At 36.7% G+C, this 17620-nt stretch overlaps 2 protein-coding genes across 8 annotated transcripts in view; one reads left to right on the plus strand and one right to left on the minus strand.

Annotated features, from left to right (window-relative positions):
* The first annotated feature begins 169 nt into the window (after positions 1–169).
* Positions 170–9846, plus strand: ctsf (cathepsin F). Its single transcript, XM_073854513.1, has 14 exons — positions 170–540; positions 1025–1144; positions 1674–1755; positions 1938–1996; positions 2087–2159; positions 2265–2376; positions 2532–2682; positions 4135–4231; positions 5813–5893; positions 5985–6104; positions 6279–6343; positions 7158–7248; positions 7355–7413; positions 9016–9846. The coding sequence occupies exons 1-14, from the start codon at positions 301–303 to the stop codon at positions 9088–9090; spliced, it is 1425 nt and encodes a 474-aa protein (XP_073710614.1). The 5' UTR covers positions 170–300; the 3' UTR covers positions 9091–9846.
* Positions 9847–12070: 2224 nt separating this feature from the next.
* The window catches only part of stox2b (storkhead box 2b), a 91010-nt gene continuing 85460 nt past the window's right edge, over positions 12071–17620 (minus strand). For 6 of the 7 annotated variants that reach the window (XM_073854516.1, XM_055177827.2, XM_055177830.2 and 3 more), the window contains exon 4: positions 12071–16778. In XM_073854516.1, the coding sequence (XP_073710617.1) occupies positions 16589–16778 (190 nt within the window). In that variant the 3' untranslated portion in view covers positions 12071–16588. The remainder of the gene's footprint in view (positions 16779–17620) is intronic. The other variant, XM_073854517.1, reaches the window with a different exon arrangement.

Consider the following 17620-nt stretch of genomic DNA (forward strand, 5'->3'; position numbering starts at 1 on the left):
TTGCTGAATAAGAAGACTTCCCTAGTTCCATCAAAAATACAGTTTTATTTTAATATAATTTATAATTACTACAAACAACAATTCCCTTTCATGTAAAATTTGTTTTATAGATAAAAAATCCGCCCATAATGCACATCCGCCATCTTTGTGCGGGGCATCGCTAGCACTTTAATCTTCCATCTTTGTGCGGGGCGCCAGACTGACGCTTCGCATTCTCGATCATCAAGCACTGCGGGTTTACGAACTCAAAAACAAATACCTAATCTAACGTCGTGTTTTCTGCTCAGAGAGCTCGACAAGATGGACACGTATTTTAGCCGCTGTCAGCCCGTTATCGCCTATTTTGTCTTGGTTGGTTTGGTTCTGGGTTTAGAAGATGGACCGAATCGCCCGGTTATCGGAGCTCCAGGATCAGTCCGTCTGTCCGAATCAGACCCGGGGGTTCTGAAAGCAATCCAGTTTGCCGAGGAGCGATATAATATGGGTTCCAACGCGATGCACTTTCGTCGTGTCAGTAAGATCTTATCAGCCAGCAAACAGGTATAATGTTAAAATGTGCATTTTATATATTTATATAATCCTGCAACACGCCCAAAATCATGTAAATATTAATTAATTATGTTTTATTTGGTTTTCTTAATAACACATTTTATTTTATTAATATTATTTTGCATGGTTTGTGTATTTGTCATAAATTTAATCATGATGATTTTTAAACCGCAGTTCATGTGATCACCATGTAAACAAGGGCAGTGCGCGTGTCGAGGCCCCATATACATAACAGCGCTGATCTGCTTCATTACGCACAACACTGCGCCCCGTTTGCGCAGCACTGCAGCAGTCAATCACAGCAATAATAGAGATGCTGCGCCCTTGTGAACATTCATCAATGTTTCTAGTGCAAATTTGCAATCTAGCAAAATATAAAATCGCAAAATATTGTTTGATCAAAAGCCAGAGTGGCGATATTAGTTAATAGTTATTATATCCCATTTAAGATTTTTTGTGCTTATGTATCCCACAGCTGGTGAAAGGTGTTCGGTACAGTGTTATGGTGGAGATTGGAAGCACACAGTGCAAGAAATCTTCAGTAGAGAGTTCAGCGAAGAGCTGTGAATTTTTCACAAATCCTCAAAAACAAAAGGTGAGCAGAACATACAACAAATTCACTCATTCATCCACACGAAACAATGCTAAGATCGTTTCTTCGTGCGCACGTGCGGTGACGCGATATGCGTCTGGTCCGAACTTTACTTCCGGTTTCTGTTTGTTTAATGGTCTCTGACTAGTTGCTGAAACTGAACTCTTAAACAAACACCTCGTCGAAAATAACAAATGTTTTGGTTCCTATGTAATCTACTTTGTTGTTTATTTATTCTTCGCAGAGTTTACCGGAAGTTACGTGATGACCACGAAAGCCGTGTGTTTATGTTGTTACTGCTAAACTGTCTATACAACACTGTTATTAAGACCAAAAGACTTAGATTTTCAAAGCTGTATGAAAGCAGAAATACACTGAAAATCATGTGATTTAAGATCTTGTGATTTTAAATTGCATAAGATGTCATAACAATAACTTGATGTGCTAATCTTACGTCACGTGTTTTAATGTGGTCGGATGAGTGTTTGTATGTTTTGCATTTAAATGCTAACAGATTTCAATCTCTTCACAGACTGAAGTGTGTTTGTTTGAGGTTTGGGACATTCCCTGGGAAAGTAAAACCACGCTGCTTAAACAGAAATGTCAGCCTGCAGGTCAGTATCAGGGCAAATATTATATTTACATTCATATAACAGGGCCCAAACAAAGCACAGAATGACTGATAAAATAGCATCTGTCAGCCTATTGTTGTCCAGTTCATCACATGACATACTGCATAGTCAGCGTCCATTATAATGAACATTATGGATCGTTATTAATATTGTTTGTTCCTTAGTTATCAAGGAGCCCAAAAAGGTTGCAGCCATACCCCTAACTCATGGCAAACCTATGAAGGTGTATATTTCTAAACAAAAACTATTTTAAATTATGCATAAGAAAATATAGTCTTTTCTAATAGCTAACTTGTTTTTTGTTATTTTTCAGGAATCTCTCGAGCTTTTGACGCAGTTCAAAGACTTTATGATCAAATACAACCGAACCTACAGCTCTCAAGAAGGTAAGTGTTGAACATTAACATAAATATTTTCTATTACGTTTAATTTTCCATCATTGTAACTTTTACAGTGTAATAATTCATGTGTGATTACATTAAACTTCACAGAGGCAGAGAAACGTCTGCGCATTTTTCAGGAAAACATGAAAACCGTGCAGACGCTGCAGTCTTTGGAACAGGGGTCAGCTGAGTATGGAGTCACCAAGTTCAGTGATCTTACAGGATGTGTATGGATGTGTAGATTATTACTGATCACGGACCCGTAAATATTTAGTAAAAAAGTGGTTGATTAGTGAATAATTGGTACGTTTTTAGGATTTAACAAAACCTTATGTCATTTAAAATGCGGCTAATCCGCATCTACTGTCTGTGTTTAGAGGATGAGTTCAGAACGATGTACCTCAACCCAATGCTGAGCCAGTGGAGTTTACAGAAGCAAATGAAACCAGCAAGTCCAGCCAGCAGGGCCGCTCCTGACAGCTGGGACTGGAGAGATCACGGTGCCGTCAGTCCTGTGAAGGATCAGGTATAAGAGCTTAATGGGTGATTCTCACGAAAACTTGGTTTTAAAAATGTCAAGCATGAAAATGTAAAAATTGCTTAAATTTACTTTTTTTCCCACCAGACATTGAAAAACAAAGTCTGGAGTAAATGGGAACATTAATTTAAAAACTTTTACTTATCATTTAACACTTTTTGTAACATAATTTAAAAAATTTATCCTAAAAAATCTCATTACCGCAACAGTCAGAAAACATCAACACTGACATATTTTCAAAATGACATGACAAACCTGAAAGAACATGATTTGGAGATTCTGCACATGCATTTAAAATCAAAGTATTATCCTTCTATTAATTAAATTAACATTTAATAAGCATCTGTTGTGGTAATGATGATCAAAATGTCGTGTAAGCATTCTGACAAGACAATATTTCAAAGTAACTGTAAAAAAATGATCTTACCTGGTAGCCATCTTGAAGTAATTGGTCCATCTGCTTGGTCACTCAAAATCAAACTTTATTAAAATTCTGTATGTGTGCTTAAACTGTTCTCAAAAAGTGTTGCGGAGGATGAGAACATCAGGCATGGACACATCATTTTCCTAATTTTTCTTCATTATTATTATACATGAATATTCAGTAAATATTTTTTCTGTCATCTAAAGTAGTCTAGCAAAACATCCATTTATTTTTTTTCTTAATATTTTTGTGTTAATTTGATTAAATTACAACATAACGCATGTTCAAACACAGCCGGACACATTGTGGTAATGAGAATTTCAGCAGAAAATGAGATAAAATGTACAATTATAAATTCTTATGTTGAAATCACACATTTTGCAAGGTAGAACACAGTATTGTGTTAATTCTGATGCTTTTTAATGTTACTATATTACACATTTTAAAGCTAAAATCATTAGTGCCGTGGTGTTTCAATGGTTTCGTGAGAATCACCCTAATGGGAAAACTTTCTCATTATGTACTCGCCCTCATGTCATTCGAACCTCAAATGTCTTTCGATGTTCTTCAGAACCCAAATAAAGAATTATTTAAAAGTGTTGTTTTGTTTGTTTTTGGATACTGTGGGAGTGGACGGTGACCACCTCAGTCACCATCCACTCCCATAATAAACCCTTTAAGCTTCAAAGGACCCAAAAGTGTTAAATAAGTCCACCCGACTTGTGTCATATATTTTAAGTGTCCTAAAGACGTAGGGCCCTATTTTAACGATCTAAGCACATGGTCAAAAGCTCACGGCCCAAGTGCACTGAACAAACAGGGTTTCAAAGAACACAAGGGTTGTGTAAATAATGACCCATATTTTTATTTTTGGGTGGACTATCCTTTTATGTAATAATATCATGAGGAATGATTGAATAATTTAAAATGAATCACCGGTGAAAGATGAATCAGACCATTTGAATAACTTTACTATAAATAGTGTAACTGCTAACTTCTTTTCCATTTGTTTGCAGGGCATGTGTGGCTCTTGTTGGGCGTTCTCTGTGACGGGAAACATTGAGGGTCAATGGTACAAGAAGACCGGCCAACTAGTATCTCTCTCAGAGCAGGGTAAATATAAACCAAATGAAGATATAACAGAACATTATATTGCTATAAGTATTTAATCTCAGTGCCTAGATACACACTGTGGCTAAATCTGGTTGTCTCATTATAATGGTGCATTCACACCAGCCGCGGTAGAGGCGGCAAAAGTGCGCTATTCGCGCATAGTTGAATGCTTGAACATTTGAGTTTACTCGCATCATTTGTGGGTGAAATTGTAGTCATTCAAGGCTTTCACACAGAAATTCGTGTCATGGGAGGGGTTTCTGAGACTCCACTTACTTCCTGTAATCACATCACTACTACAGCAAGGTACTGATTGGTTAAAGGGGCCAAGGCATGAAAATCTGACTTTTTCCATGTTTAAGTGCTATGATTGGGTCCCCAGTGCTTCTATCAACCTAGAAAATGTGAAAAAGATCAACCCAGTAACTTAGTTTTGGTAAACCATTCTCTACAAGCACATGAAAAATTAGGTTGTTGAAATTTGGCTCTCCTTATGATGTCATAAGGAGCTCTTATTATAATAATACCACCCCTTAATCTGCACTATCCAACCGCAGCACTGCCATTTAGTGCAGAGAAAAGCACAATTGAGTTTTAATTGCAACAAACCACCATCATTGAATTTCATCAGCTCATTTGCATTTTAAAGGACACACCCAAAACGGCACATTTTTGCAAACACCTACAAAATGGCAATTTAAACATGCTATAATACATTTTTTATATGGTGTTTTGAGTTAATACTTCACATATGTGCTCTGGGGAGACCAAAGATTTATTTGACATCTTAAGAAAGTCTTGTGCCATGGCCCCTTTAACGTGGCGTGGAAATCCACTGAATTTCAGATGTTTCAACTCACGTGTTTCCCGCGGCAATGCTCAATTCGCGTGGAACGCGCCATCGGCGCTGCACGGCAGGATGCCTTAATGCGTCTTTGCATTGACTTAACATGTAAATCACTCACGCTTGCCGCCTCTACTGCGTCTGCTGTGAACCCTGCATGACCTTGGGTTCACACCAGCCGCGTTTAAGGCGTCAAATTAGCGCCTTCCACGTTTAATTTGCCGCTTGAACATTTTGAGTTTACTCGCTTCATTCGCGCATGAAATTCTGGTCATCGAGACATTCATGCGGAAATTTATGTCATGGGAGGGGCTTCTGCGACTCCGCTCGCTTCCTGTTATCACGTCACTACTAGAGTAAGCTCCTGATTGGTTAACGTGGCGCGTTTTTCTGCCAAAGTTCAAATTTTCCCACTCGTGCGTTACCCGCGGCAACGCTCAATTAGCACCATTCGGCGGAATCGCGTCTACTGCGCTGCTGTAAACACCTCATTTGCGCCGCGAGACCTCCAGATGAGCGTCAACGCATCTTTACATTGACCTAACATTGAAATCACACACGCTTGATGCCTCTACCGCGGCTGTTCTAAACGCAGCATAAGAGTGGCCAGATCTATATGACCTTTGTAGCTTATTTAGGTAATTTATTAGCCTCATTTAATTTTGTGTCAATCTTTGCAATGTGTCACATGTGAGTTCAGTAAATCAATTTTGCCTGCCAATGTTTTCACATCACAGAATTAGTGGACTGTGATAAACTGGACCAGGCCTGTGGAGGCGGACTGCCATCCAATGCTTACCAAGCCATCGAGACGCTTGGTAAGAGATGATCTGGAGATATCCTACAAGTGAATTTTTTAAGCGTTTGCGCTGTATAAACCTGCTGTCTTTGTTTCTCTCGCACATACAGGAGGTCTTGAGACAGAGACAGACTACAGTTATATAGGACAGAAACACAAATGTGATTTCTCTTCAGGGAAGGTGGTCGCCTATATCAACAGCTCGGTTGAACTTCCTAGCGATGAGAACGGTGAGAGAGACGGAAGAAAATACGAAGTAAAATTCTGTCAATAAACATGATCATTTTTATAAAATGAAAACGAAATATTTAAAGAGTAATGTGAGATAAGTTAACATTGACTTTCATTTCTGGTTTCAAGCAGTACACTAATATAAAATGTCTTTTTTTTTCTTTGCATCACAGAGATTGCTGCATGGCTGGCTGAAAATGGTCCAGTGTCTGCTGCTCTTAATGCTTTTGCCATGCAGGTAACACAACCTATGTCACATTACTGCAAAAATGTTGTTAGCATGTAGATATTTGCTTATTATTTATAAATATATTGCGTATATAAGATTGTTAAAAATAAAGCCAAGAATCTGCGGTCGCCTGCATCCATAAGTTTGATTCCTGTTGTTTGTTTTAAACTTTTTCAATGGTGGATCCACTACTTTTCTTCATCTATCCAAAAAAACTTTATGTACTGGAAAGGTCACGAATCAGTGCTGTCCTGACAGCCTGGTAGAGTAATAGTTTGAAAAAAGAACTCATTTGTATTGCGTACGTGTCGAACAAGGCCATGCGCGTGTAGCCATCCGCGTTGAGTATACATTGAAAGCTACCAAGCTCTGAAACTTCAGCTTTGGAAGGGTCTTAAAAATAACTCTACCCTATGATTTAAGCACTGTTTTGTTGTAATACCGAGTAGAGGCTGGCTAAATGTGTGGTCACACTAGAGCATATTAATAATATTATTAATTATTAAATCATTAATATTTTCAGATGTTGCTGTGAATGTGTGCGGGGAGCGCTTCGTCCATCTTTGCTTATCAGTAGAGAAAGAGGTCACGCTGTGACGTACTTGTTTTCTACTGGTCACATGTCCCACGTGATACGAATTTGCAGGTCAGAGTTCACCAGAATTGAACTTTGGTACGCAGCGAAATATCTTCGCATAAGCTTGCGTTTCCGGTCTGATGCATTCGTATGCATATGAATGGAAGTTAATGGAACGAAAAGTGTAGCGTGACTGCACTTGTCGTTACTGCACGTTAAAACATGATTTGTTTTTATGATGTCTAGTTCTACAAAAAAGGTGTCTCACACCCTTTAAAGATCTTCTGCAACCCGTGGATGATTGACCACGCTGTGCTGCTTGTCGGATATGGAAAACGTGAGTTTTATTTATGCCTAACAAAAGAGATTCGTAAAAATGCTTTGTTATTGCAACTATGCAGAATAAGTTATTATAAGTCATATTTTTATGCTTGTGTGCGCAGGAAATGGTACTCCATTCTGGGCTATCAAGAACAGCTGGGGAGAGGATTACGGCGAACAGGTAAAAACTGGTCATATTAATGTATTTTAGTTCATCCAAAAATGAAATAGTCATTATTTGCGGGGTTTCCCGCAGAAAATTTGTTAGTTAAGGTGGTTTGTGTCCGGGGGTGTGGCAACCAAAGGGGCGGGGCGTACGCGTCATGATGAAAATTAAAATATTTTTATTTAAAACACTCAAAACTTAATTTTGAAGAAACTATGACAGAAAATGAACACATACTAGATTATTAATGAATTAAATGTTTTTACCTCTAACGGTAATAGATGCATGATGAAGTGGATGCGCAGAAGACATGTTTTGAAATTACGAACCACACACATGACGGGCTACATACATGTTGTGACGAACTTCGCATCGAGCGTCCTCGAAAAAAAGTCAGCGGCCGCCACTGCAATGCATTACACAAAATAAACAAAATAATTTTCTTTTTAGCAACGTCATATGACCTTTTTAAACCCTCAATGGCTTTCTTGGTTCTTTTGATCTTTTTAAAAAGGATAGTTCTGGGTTTTTTTGTTTATAGGAGCAGTAGTTTGTAAAGTCTCTTGTTAAGCTTCATAAGCACAAAAAACATTATAAAAATATTTGTACACACATTTTTTTTAATATATTTTAAAACTGAGATAATTAAGAAATAACTCGTGGTGTACAATCCAATGGTCATGAAGGATTAGTGAAAAAATAAACAGTCTCTTATTTGATAAATGTCTGGATCTGTTTCTCTTATAAGTTCCTGAACTGTCTTGTTTACACAATTTTAGGATGTTTATTTTTCAAGAATGCATAACAACAGCGATATCCACAGCACGAGAGACATGAACTGCTTTGTTTACGCACGCTCTCACACAAAAATAAGAGGAACAGATAAAGGCTTTCATAAAAGAATGAATTACATTTCAGTTTGTCTTTTACTAAACTCATTCGTATGCCATGAGGGTGACTAATACTTTTCATTTTTAGATGAAACAACTCTTTAAAATCACAAGTTTCTTTCGGGTGTGCCTCATAAGCCTTGAAAAGTAAAGCCTCTGGCTCTTTGATCGCCCCCTGGTGGCTGGCTGCAGTACAAGTCATAACCCCGCCCTCTCCATTCTGCTCTAAATAAAAAAATTATTTACACTTCCAATAAAAGTTTCCAAAAGATGGTTTTGGTCCTTTCAGGTAGTTGTTTTCACGCTGATATATGTTCATGTGTTCATTTTTGTGGTAAGTTTCATTTTAGCTAGTATTTTGATGCTATAGAAACGGGGCGTGTCGTTATGAGTGGCGTGGTTGAATTGGTCGAGCGAGCGTTTAGGCGGAAGTTTGATACCGTGGCTCCGCCTCTGGCTCCACGGACGATTCCTTCTGCGCATGCCTTGGCTCCAAACTGACGTTTTTACGTAACATGGCGGCGACCGTGGTCGGACATTTTTGGCTTCAATTCATTACAATGGTGGGAGGCGACGTCGCGTCGTCCATCTTTTTTTTACAGTCTATGGTTTCTTTACATTGGCATTCATTCTCTTGAGACCATTATAATATAAATAATAAACTAATTAATCATTATTTGAATGTGTATTATTATGCTTTTTTCAAATATATTTATATCTTTTATAGGGTTACTATTACCTGTACAGAGGATCCAGACTTTGTGGAATCAACAAAATGTGTTCATCTGCAATTGTGAATTAGACACACACACACACACGACTTAATGTGTAGTATTAAGTAGCTGAACAGGTGAAGTATATCTCATGAAGTCATAACACTTTCATTATCGTCCCTCTCTCTATTATATGCATGCAACACATCTGTTCAGTATAGCTGTAACTAGCTGATTCCTGATCAGTTCAGCTTTTCATGAGTAAGTTTGGATGTGCTGTAATGTTATGGAAACTGCAGATAGCAAAGAGGGACATGATAGCAACATACACTGTTTACAATGTTACTAACAATAACAATGTTATTGTGATTCCACTAGTTAATTGGTTTTATTCTTTGATTTTGTGTTTTAATATATTTAATCCGTCTGTTTAAATCTGCTGACTAGATTTTAAATGACTTTATATTTGAATTGACTGAAATGAGTGAATATTTTACTGTGTTTTAATGTAATTGTCTTGGAAACCAGATCGTGCACACAATGACTTCAAAGTATGTGATTCCGTTATACGTGTGGCTTCTTTTAAGTACACATCCTTCTCATTTTTGAACATTTTGCTGCATGGAAACCTTAATTAGCTGCTTCAGGAGTGTTTGATTAGGGTTGGAGTTAAACTCTGCAGAGACACCGGCCCTCCAGGAGCAGGATTGGTGACCCCTGGTTTAAAGGCTTCAGGACTATTTTGTGGTAGAAATTATTTTCATTTGCAATGCTGTATTGTTCAAACAAGATAGTTGTCTATTGCATTATCAAAGCTGTTGAATAAACTCACACTTGTCTCAAAACTTGGGCGTAATGGTTGTATTACTCCTAACACTTTTAATTATCTTAATAATAGAACAAAAGTCTGCTCATGGTGAAAGCAAACACAGTTGGAAATAAGCAAGAAATGTCAACTTTTAACAGCGTTCCTACGGGTCCTTGAAAGTTTGTGAATCTGGGGGAAAAATTCAAGGCCCTGGGAAGTTTTTGAATATATACATACATAGATACAGGTCATTGAAAGTGCTTGAATCTATTTGATGCAAGAGGTTTTCTGGGAAAAAAAATCCATATTATTCCCTGTGTAGTGTAGGATAATATCATAAAAATTGCTTATATGCTTATATCTTCTGTATGCGAATGTTGATTTATACCAGAATGCTTTTTTGCATAGTTGTGTTTGACACATGAAAACGTCTCGGGTTACGTATGTAACTGTTGTTCCCTAAGAAGGGCGTCTCCCTTGCCATACTTCCTGCATCCTTGTAACGCCGTCTTTGGCAATATTTCAGGTAGCGATATACTTCCTGGCTCCTGCATTACCCTGTCTTTGCCGTTAAGCCTCACCATTGGTTGAATTTGATATACACATTCAGACGCACTTACCCCTGGAGGCGTCCGCAAAGTGTCACCGCAGTGATGCAGTGTGAGTTCCTTCGAAAGGGAACTGTAACAATGTATCTTAAAAGGTAACACAATGTAACCTTGCTCTCACTTAAAATGTGTCCCCACATTTAGTCCTTGAATTTGAGGGTATTGGACCTGGAAAGTCCTTGAAAGGTCCTTGAATTTGAAGTTAACTAAGGTGTGGGAACCCTGTTTTAAGTTTTCAAGGTTTTTGTGTCGTGTTCCTCGCACAATACATTTAAGTCCGAAGTGGTAATCATAATTGTAGACCCACCCAGACAACTCTTGGACTATGGAAGTATTTTTGTGCCAAAATAAATAATTGCAAAATTTAAAGAAATGAACAAAAATGTAAAATGAGAATGAAGAAAACAGTCAAAAAATCAACTCACCTAGATGCATAAAAGAGTTGTGTACATGTTAATGATATATTGTAAGCCTCAAAAACGATTGTTTCCTCCTCCTTATGTAAACCTTGTGCATTCAAAAGGCAAATCTCAACATAACACCAACTTTGATGTTACAGCCGTGATTTACGCCCCCAAAATTAAATTACAGATACAATTATTTACAAAGTTGTTAAAATCCTAAAATCAAAGTTGTGACTGCTGAGTTAGCATTATATGCTAGTTAATGCTGTATGCTAGCGCTTAGGCTGAAGTTCTGCTATTGACATTACAGTTACATTTTGCAGGTCCATACTGAAAAAAACACAAACTTACCACTCTGAAACATCCGTTAACAATCTCCAAACAATTCAATATTCCTCAAATTCTTAAGGTCTGTTTACACACACACACACACACACACACACACACACACACAGAGCTACTGAAGGAGCTGCTCTGTGAAACAGCCAATCAGAGCAGAGCTCAACATTATTATTTATAACCCTTTTAAATAAGGTAATAATAGACCGTTTAATTTTAAAGGCAAATCATAGGGTTGTAAATGGACATGTAAAACTGTCTCTGGATCATTTTGCACTTAATAAAGCCACTTATCTTCTATGTAGATAACAGAGAACAATTTAACTGATTATTTTAATGCGTTCTTCTGCATAGAAAGCAAATCAAGATTGATTAATTCACTGCCAGTGTTTTTGTTTACACTTTGCATTTACAATTAAATTTTCAGAGTGTTTTCTCATTCTCATTTTACATCTTTGTTCGTTTCTTGAAAGTTTGCGTTCATTTTTATTGGCACAAAAATAATCAATACTTTGACCCACAAAGAAATTGCTAGATTTTTTATAAAAGTGATAACATCACCATTATGCTGAACAAGTCCTGACTTGGCCTTCAAGTAATACATTTTACGTTTTTCCCCATACTTTGGATACACTGTGCAGTTTCATTTATTAGTTTGTTGTTTATTTAAAGCTACAAATCAGTTGTATTAAAAATCTGGAATACTTAAACACATTTTAGTTCCCTAAATGTTTGATTTTATCAGTCCACAGCCCCAATGCGACATGTGCTCACACATAAAACATTGTTTTTAAACGTAACTCATTCTTAGCTACAATGTCCGAAGTTTATTTTTTAATGCTAAGCACCCTCTAGAGCTATAACACTTTCAAAAGGCTTTGCAATTTTTAATACACCAAACACAAAGATATAGTTAATTTAAACATGTTATTTTATTGTCTTAAAAAGTTACACAATCCCTAAGGAATGAATTTAGTACACTAAAACATTTAACAGCACAACTACACAACTGGGGAACCTTTGAAATATTATAGACTTTACCAAAAAATTCCCCTTGTAGGTTTTTATACTCAGCTTGACAGATAGCCATCTCTTACAGAATGACGTAATGTCACAATAAGGAACAATGTTATTGAGAACCATAAGAAATCCATCATGTTCAGGGAAGACATTTCATGGACTATCAGTATTTCGTATGAAATATGTTCATTATTCACAGCACATCCGTTCGGATGTTTTCTTCCTTTTTTCCTTTTACAGTCACCAGAGAACAGGCATTAGTGCAAAAATGGTATAACAAGGTAAATCTGCCTGTAGTTTGTGTGTTTATTTAGTAACGTGACATTTTACTGTCCAAGAATCCAATCTGGAGTTAATATGACTGAACTTCTGCTCAGACATAAATTGTGACAGATGTTTACTAAATGGTACAGTAAAACGTCATTTCACAAAATGTTTTAGACCGATTCATTTATAATTGAAAACTTACTAAAAATGTATAAAGAACCGATTGTTGACTCTTGGGACAAAACAGGCTGAAAACATTTGTTTATGTGTAGAGAAATAAACAGTGTGTGTAAAACAATATTTCATGTGTTTAATGTACAACTGCTCAGATTTTAAGATCCTAAAACGCAGGCACCGTCAAGTCAAATACTACATTTTGGCATTCATTTTTTTGTATTAATTGGAGATATCATTTTAAAGTTTAGTAGCACTTTACAATAAGGTAAACGGCTGTAAAAGCATCTGCTAACACGAACTAACAATATCGTTTTATCAGCTTTTATTAATCTTTGGTAATGTTAGTTAATTCTACTTCAAAAAGGGATGAACCCTGGCCTTTGGGTTGTAATTTAACCTATGCATGTTCAGGTATGTCCCGGATGACCTATTACTTCCGGCAAGATCCCGACGTGTTCATTCCATGGAAACTTTGCTGTCCCGTGATCCCCCAGGAGAGGAGTTATCCAACGAGCAAGACCAAAGAGGGGCGTTGTTTTATTAAAACATGCCTGAAAGTGGTAACGCGCCTCTATTCAAATGCAAATACATATATTAAAACAGTCCCTTGTGGTTAAATTGCGCTTGTTTAACATCATTCCATTTCTGCCACTCCGCTGAGTCTCCGCTCGCTTCCTGTAATCACGTCACTACTACAGCAAGGTCCTGATTGGTTAACGCAATACGTAAATCTGCCGAAATTTTGATTTTTCAACTCTTAATTCGAGCAGAACGCGCCATTTGCATCACGCTTACCGCGCCGCAGGATGCCTAATTGTGTCTTTGCATTGACTTAACATGTAAATCACTCACACTTGTCGCGTCTACCGCATCTGGTGTAAACGCAACATAAGTCAGTCCTTCCAAAAAAACTTGTTTTTTTTTAGATTGTTGCGGGCAAAAATCCTTGATCTTGTGGCACGTTTTCTTAAAAAATGTGATGGAATATGCGGGATATTTATGCAATTTTATACAATGAAATTGCGGGAACTTGCAAAAACTGGGGGAACTTGCAAATACTGTTTGCAGCTTTTCAATGATGTTCACGTCATGTAATCACGTCACTTCATAACGTTCTCATGGCAACGCTTGTGTGAAGTACATGCAACATTTTTCAACTTGTTGCTAAGATATATGTGATTTTTGCCACGAAAATGTGGGGATTATGAAATCATGCAAGCCCCGCATATTTTGCGCACGGAAATCTGCATTTTATGCTGCGAAAGTGCGGCGTATTTAAAAAAATGCGGCCCCCGCATTGGCTGATTGTGCGTTGAATCATGCGATCGCATAATCGTGTTCTGGAGGGACTGCTTAGTGTGCGTTAACACAAGACGCAGAAAAACGTAAACATTGTAAAAACGCGCAGTTGGATGCTTGAACATTTTGAGTTAACTCGGTTTATTCACGAAACGCGTCTTTCGCACGTATCGCGCCGCAGGATGTCTTATCGCATCTTTGCATTGACTTAACATGTAAATCACTCGCGCTAAAGGGACAATAAGTAGGATTTACCCCCATCTAGTGGTGAAATTGTATTTTGCATTCAAAGGAACAGTGCTCTCTAGCGCCTCGCTTTTTCCAAATGCATGTTGCAACTACGGTAGCCGTTATGTAATCACTGATCTCGTCCGTTTCAGCTAGTTCACGTGTTCTGAATGAAAACGCGTTGGTAGGCTAGTGCTTTTTGTCCCTCTCTAGTTTATCAATACAGCAGAACGACATGGAAGCCTCCTTGGACTTACCCGTTCAATGTAAGTAAAGAGAAGAAATTCTAAGCTTACAAAGAAAAGTCAGATAACTGGCAGAGGTCATTTGAGACCAACGAGGACATATTTATGAATAAAGACATTGATTTTGATTAATAAAACACTTAAAACCCTACTTACTGACCCTTTAACACTTCTTAGGCGTCTGGTGTGAACGCAGCATTAGTGTGCTTATATTTGAGGTCCGTCTACGACCATCTGTGAAACTCTGCGTTTTGCTGCTTTCCGCATGTCTCCTATTTAAACTAGACACACACGACTGCCGTGTCTGCCTGAAAGAGTTTTAAAAATATGTATTTAATATTTAATAATAAATCATCGTGCGGGTAGGATTGGACACATTTGTGGGCCGTATGTTTGACACCCCTGATTTAACCCAACGGTTGGGTTCAACCCTCTTTGACACAACGCTGGGTTGAAAATATGCCAGCTTTTTTTAGAGTGTAATTTCATTATCTTAACACAATACAATAAAAGTAAGGTAAAAATTAAATTGCACGTGTTATGTTATGTTTTGATTCTCCTATATCATCTCTTATTAAAATGCTATTTTTATACTATTGGTAGATAAAACTGTAAAACATTTATTCAACCAAGAAATATTAGTTGACACAGTTTTACACACTTTTTTGAGTTAACTAAGATTGTTAAATTGAAATAACTCAAAATGTATGTTACCAGGTGCCTTAAAATTTTGAGTTAATCAACCAAAAATTATTAGTTGACAGTTTTACACATATTTTTGAGTTAACTAATATTTTTTAATTGAATTAACTCAAAAAAAGCAAGTTCCTTGGTTTGCCCAAAATGTTCAGCTAATTCAACTTAAAAATATTAGTTAACTTAAAATGTGTCAACTAATATATTTTAACTTAAAAAAGTGAGTTACTGGGTTACCTTAAAATTCTGAGTTAATTCAACTTAAAGAAATTTTAGTTAACTCAAAAAGTGTGTAAAACTGTCAAACTAATATTTTTAAGTTGAATTAGCCAAACATTTCAAGCAAACCAATGAACCTGCTCTTTTTGAGTTAATTCAATTAAAAAATATTAGTTAATTAGTAGATAAAACTGTAAAACATGTTTTGTCCCACGTGTCAAAAATGAGTGATATATTGTTCTAATGGCTTCCATGAATTGCTATTGAAATAAAAGAACTGTAAAAATATAATGGAAATAATAAATATTACATAAATAATTGAACATGGCTGGAGATATGCCATTCTACATGGGTCCTATACGATTACAAAGTCTCTCTATTACAATGAGAACAGTATCTTACTAACGCTTTGACATGACCAAGATTATAAATGATCTAGATGTGACTGAAAAGCAGTAGCAGTACATTCACAGTTTGCAAGCTGATAGTGTTCGTCTAACACAGCAGAGATCTGAGATGCGGGATGGAAATCTTTTGTCTTCCTCTATGCGACTGTACAAATTGTGGAGGTAGCAATGTGTGTCTTGTTCTGTATTAGAGAGCACCTGGTTAAAATGGAAAATAAAAAACAGATATATATGTCTTTTAAATAACGGCCATTCAATGATAAAGCACCAATAGTATTTAAATTGGTATTTTTGAACTAATAATGCCATGGCGGTGTTTTATTGAGTATTAAACTACAGAGATATCCCACAACAGCTGACAGTACACAAGGATAAAATGATCGAAAACAGAAGAGGAGGCCTATAGTTTGTTCAGATTTTCTTCTAACAGAGATTATTGTGGCCATCGAATATGAAACTCTAGTTAGTTAAGTTAGTAAAATTCAGAAGGACCTGAGATTACAAAATGAAGCTCGGCGGTAATGAACGAATAGGCAGAGGCAACGCAGCTAGTCTGAATCAGAAGACCAATACGACCCGTAGTGGATACATTAAGCTATTAAGGACACCTACAAATGTGTTAAATTAAGGATTTGATCCGAGATCACCTCAAATGTTGTCCTAATGAAATGACTCGTATGTATGCAGCAGTATTTGTTACAAAAAACCTACAAGATACCCCCAGTGAATCATGACAAACTGTTTCCAAACACTTTCTGTTTTTACAGCTGAAATAATCTTCACACTAACTCGAAATGTCCTGTCAGTCAGATTGTAACAGTCCCAGTAAAGAACAGGTTAACGGGTGTCGCCCCCTGCAGGTCCCCGTCACTACACGCTGGTGATGGAGGCCTGTTTCTCGGTGCGACTGGCGGGCGGCTCGCGAATGGTACGGAAGCTGGGGGGCTGGTAGGGCGGTGGGGGTCTTTTGGTGCCGATATGTCCCGGACTCAAAGCCATATTCTGGCGTCTGCTATTTTCCACATTACTTGAAGTGTTTGAAGCGAGACTTTCCCGTGTGCTAAAGCAGTAAGAAAGCACAAGGAAAGAGAAATAGAATGAAACAGTGTTATGAAGATAACAGCAATGGAAATACATCAGTAACAGGTTAAAAAAGGACAAAGATGTGGACTGGCTAGGTTAAAGGGACAGTTCAGCTAAAATACAAATTTTGATATTATTTACTCCTGCACTGTAAATTTGATTTGTGGCTTCAACTTAAAAAAGTATGTAACGGGTTTGCCTTAAAAATGTATTCAAATAAGAAATATTAGTTGACACAGTTTTACACACTTTTTTGAGTTAACTAAGATTGTTAAATTGAAATAACTCAAAATGTATGTTACCAGGTGCCTTAAAATTTTGAGTTAATCAACCAAAAATTATTTGTTGACAGTTTTACAAATTTTTGAGTTAACTAATATTTTTTAATTGAATTAACTCAAAAAAGCAAGTTCCTTGGTTTGCTTAAAATGTTTAGCTAATTCAACTTAAAAATATTAGTTAACTTAAAATGTGTCAACTAATATATTTTAACTTAAAAAAGTAAGTTACCGGATTGGCTTAAAATTCTGAGTTAATTCAACTTTAAAATATAAGTTAACTCAAAAGTGTGTAAAACTGTCAACTAATATTTTTAAGTTGAATTAACTCAAAAAAGTAAGTTACCAGATTGGCTTAAAATATTTAGTTAATTCAACTTTAAAATATTAGTTAACTCAATAAAGTGTGTAAAACTGTGTCAACTAATATTTTTTAAGTTGAATTAACTCAAATTACCTGGTTGGCTTAAAATTTTGAGTTAATTCTAATTAAAAATATTAATTAACTCCAAACAGTTTGTAAAACTGTCAACTAATATTT

This window comes from Misgurnus anguillicaudatus, chromosome 16 (assembly GCF_027580225.2).
Source record: "Misgurnus anguillicaudatus chromosome 16, ASM2758022v2, whole genome shotgun sequence".
In the NCBI taxonomy this organism is placed as follows: domain Eukaryota; kingdom Metazoa; phylum Chordata; class Actinopteri; order Cypriniformes; family Cobitidae; genus Misgurnus; species Misgurnus anguillicaudatus.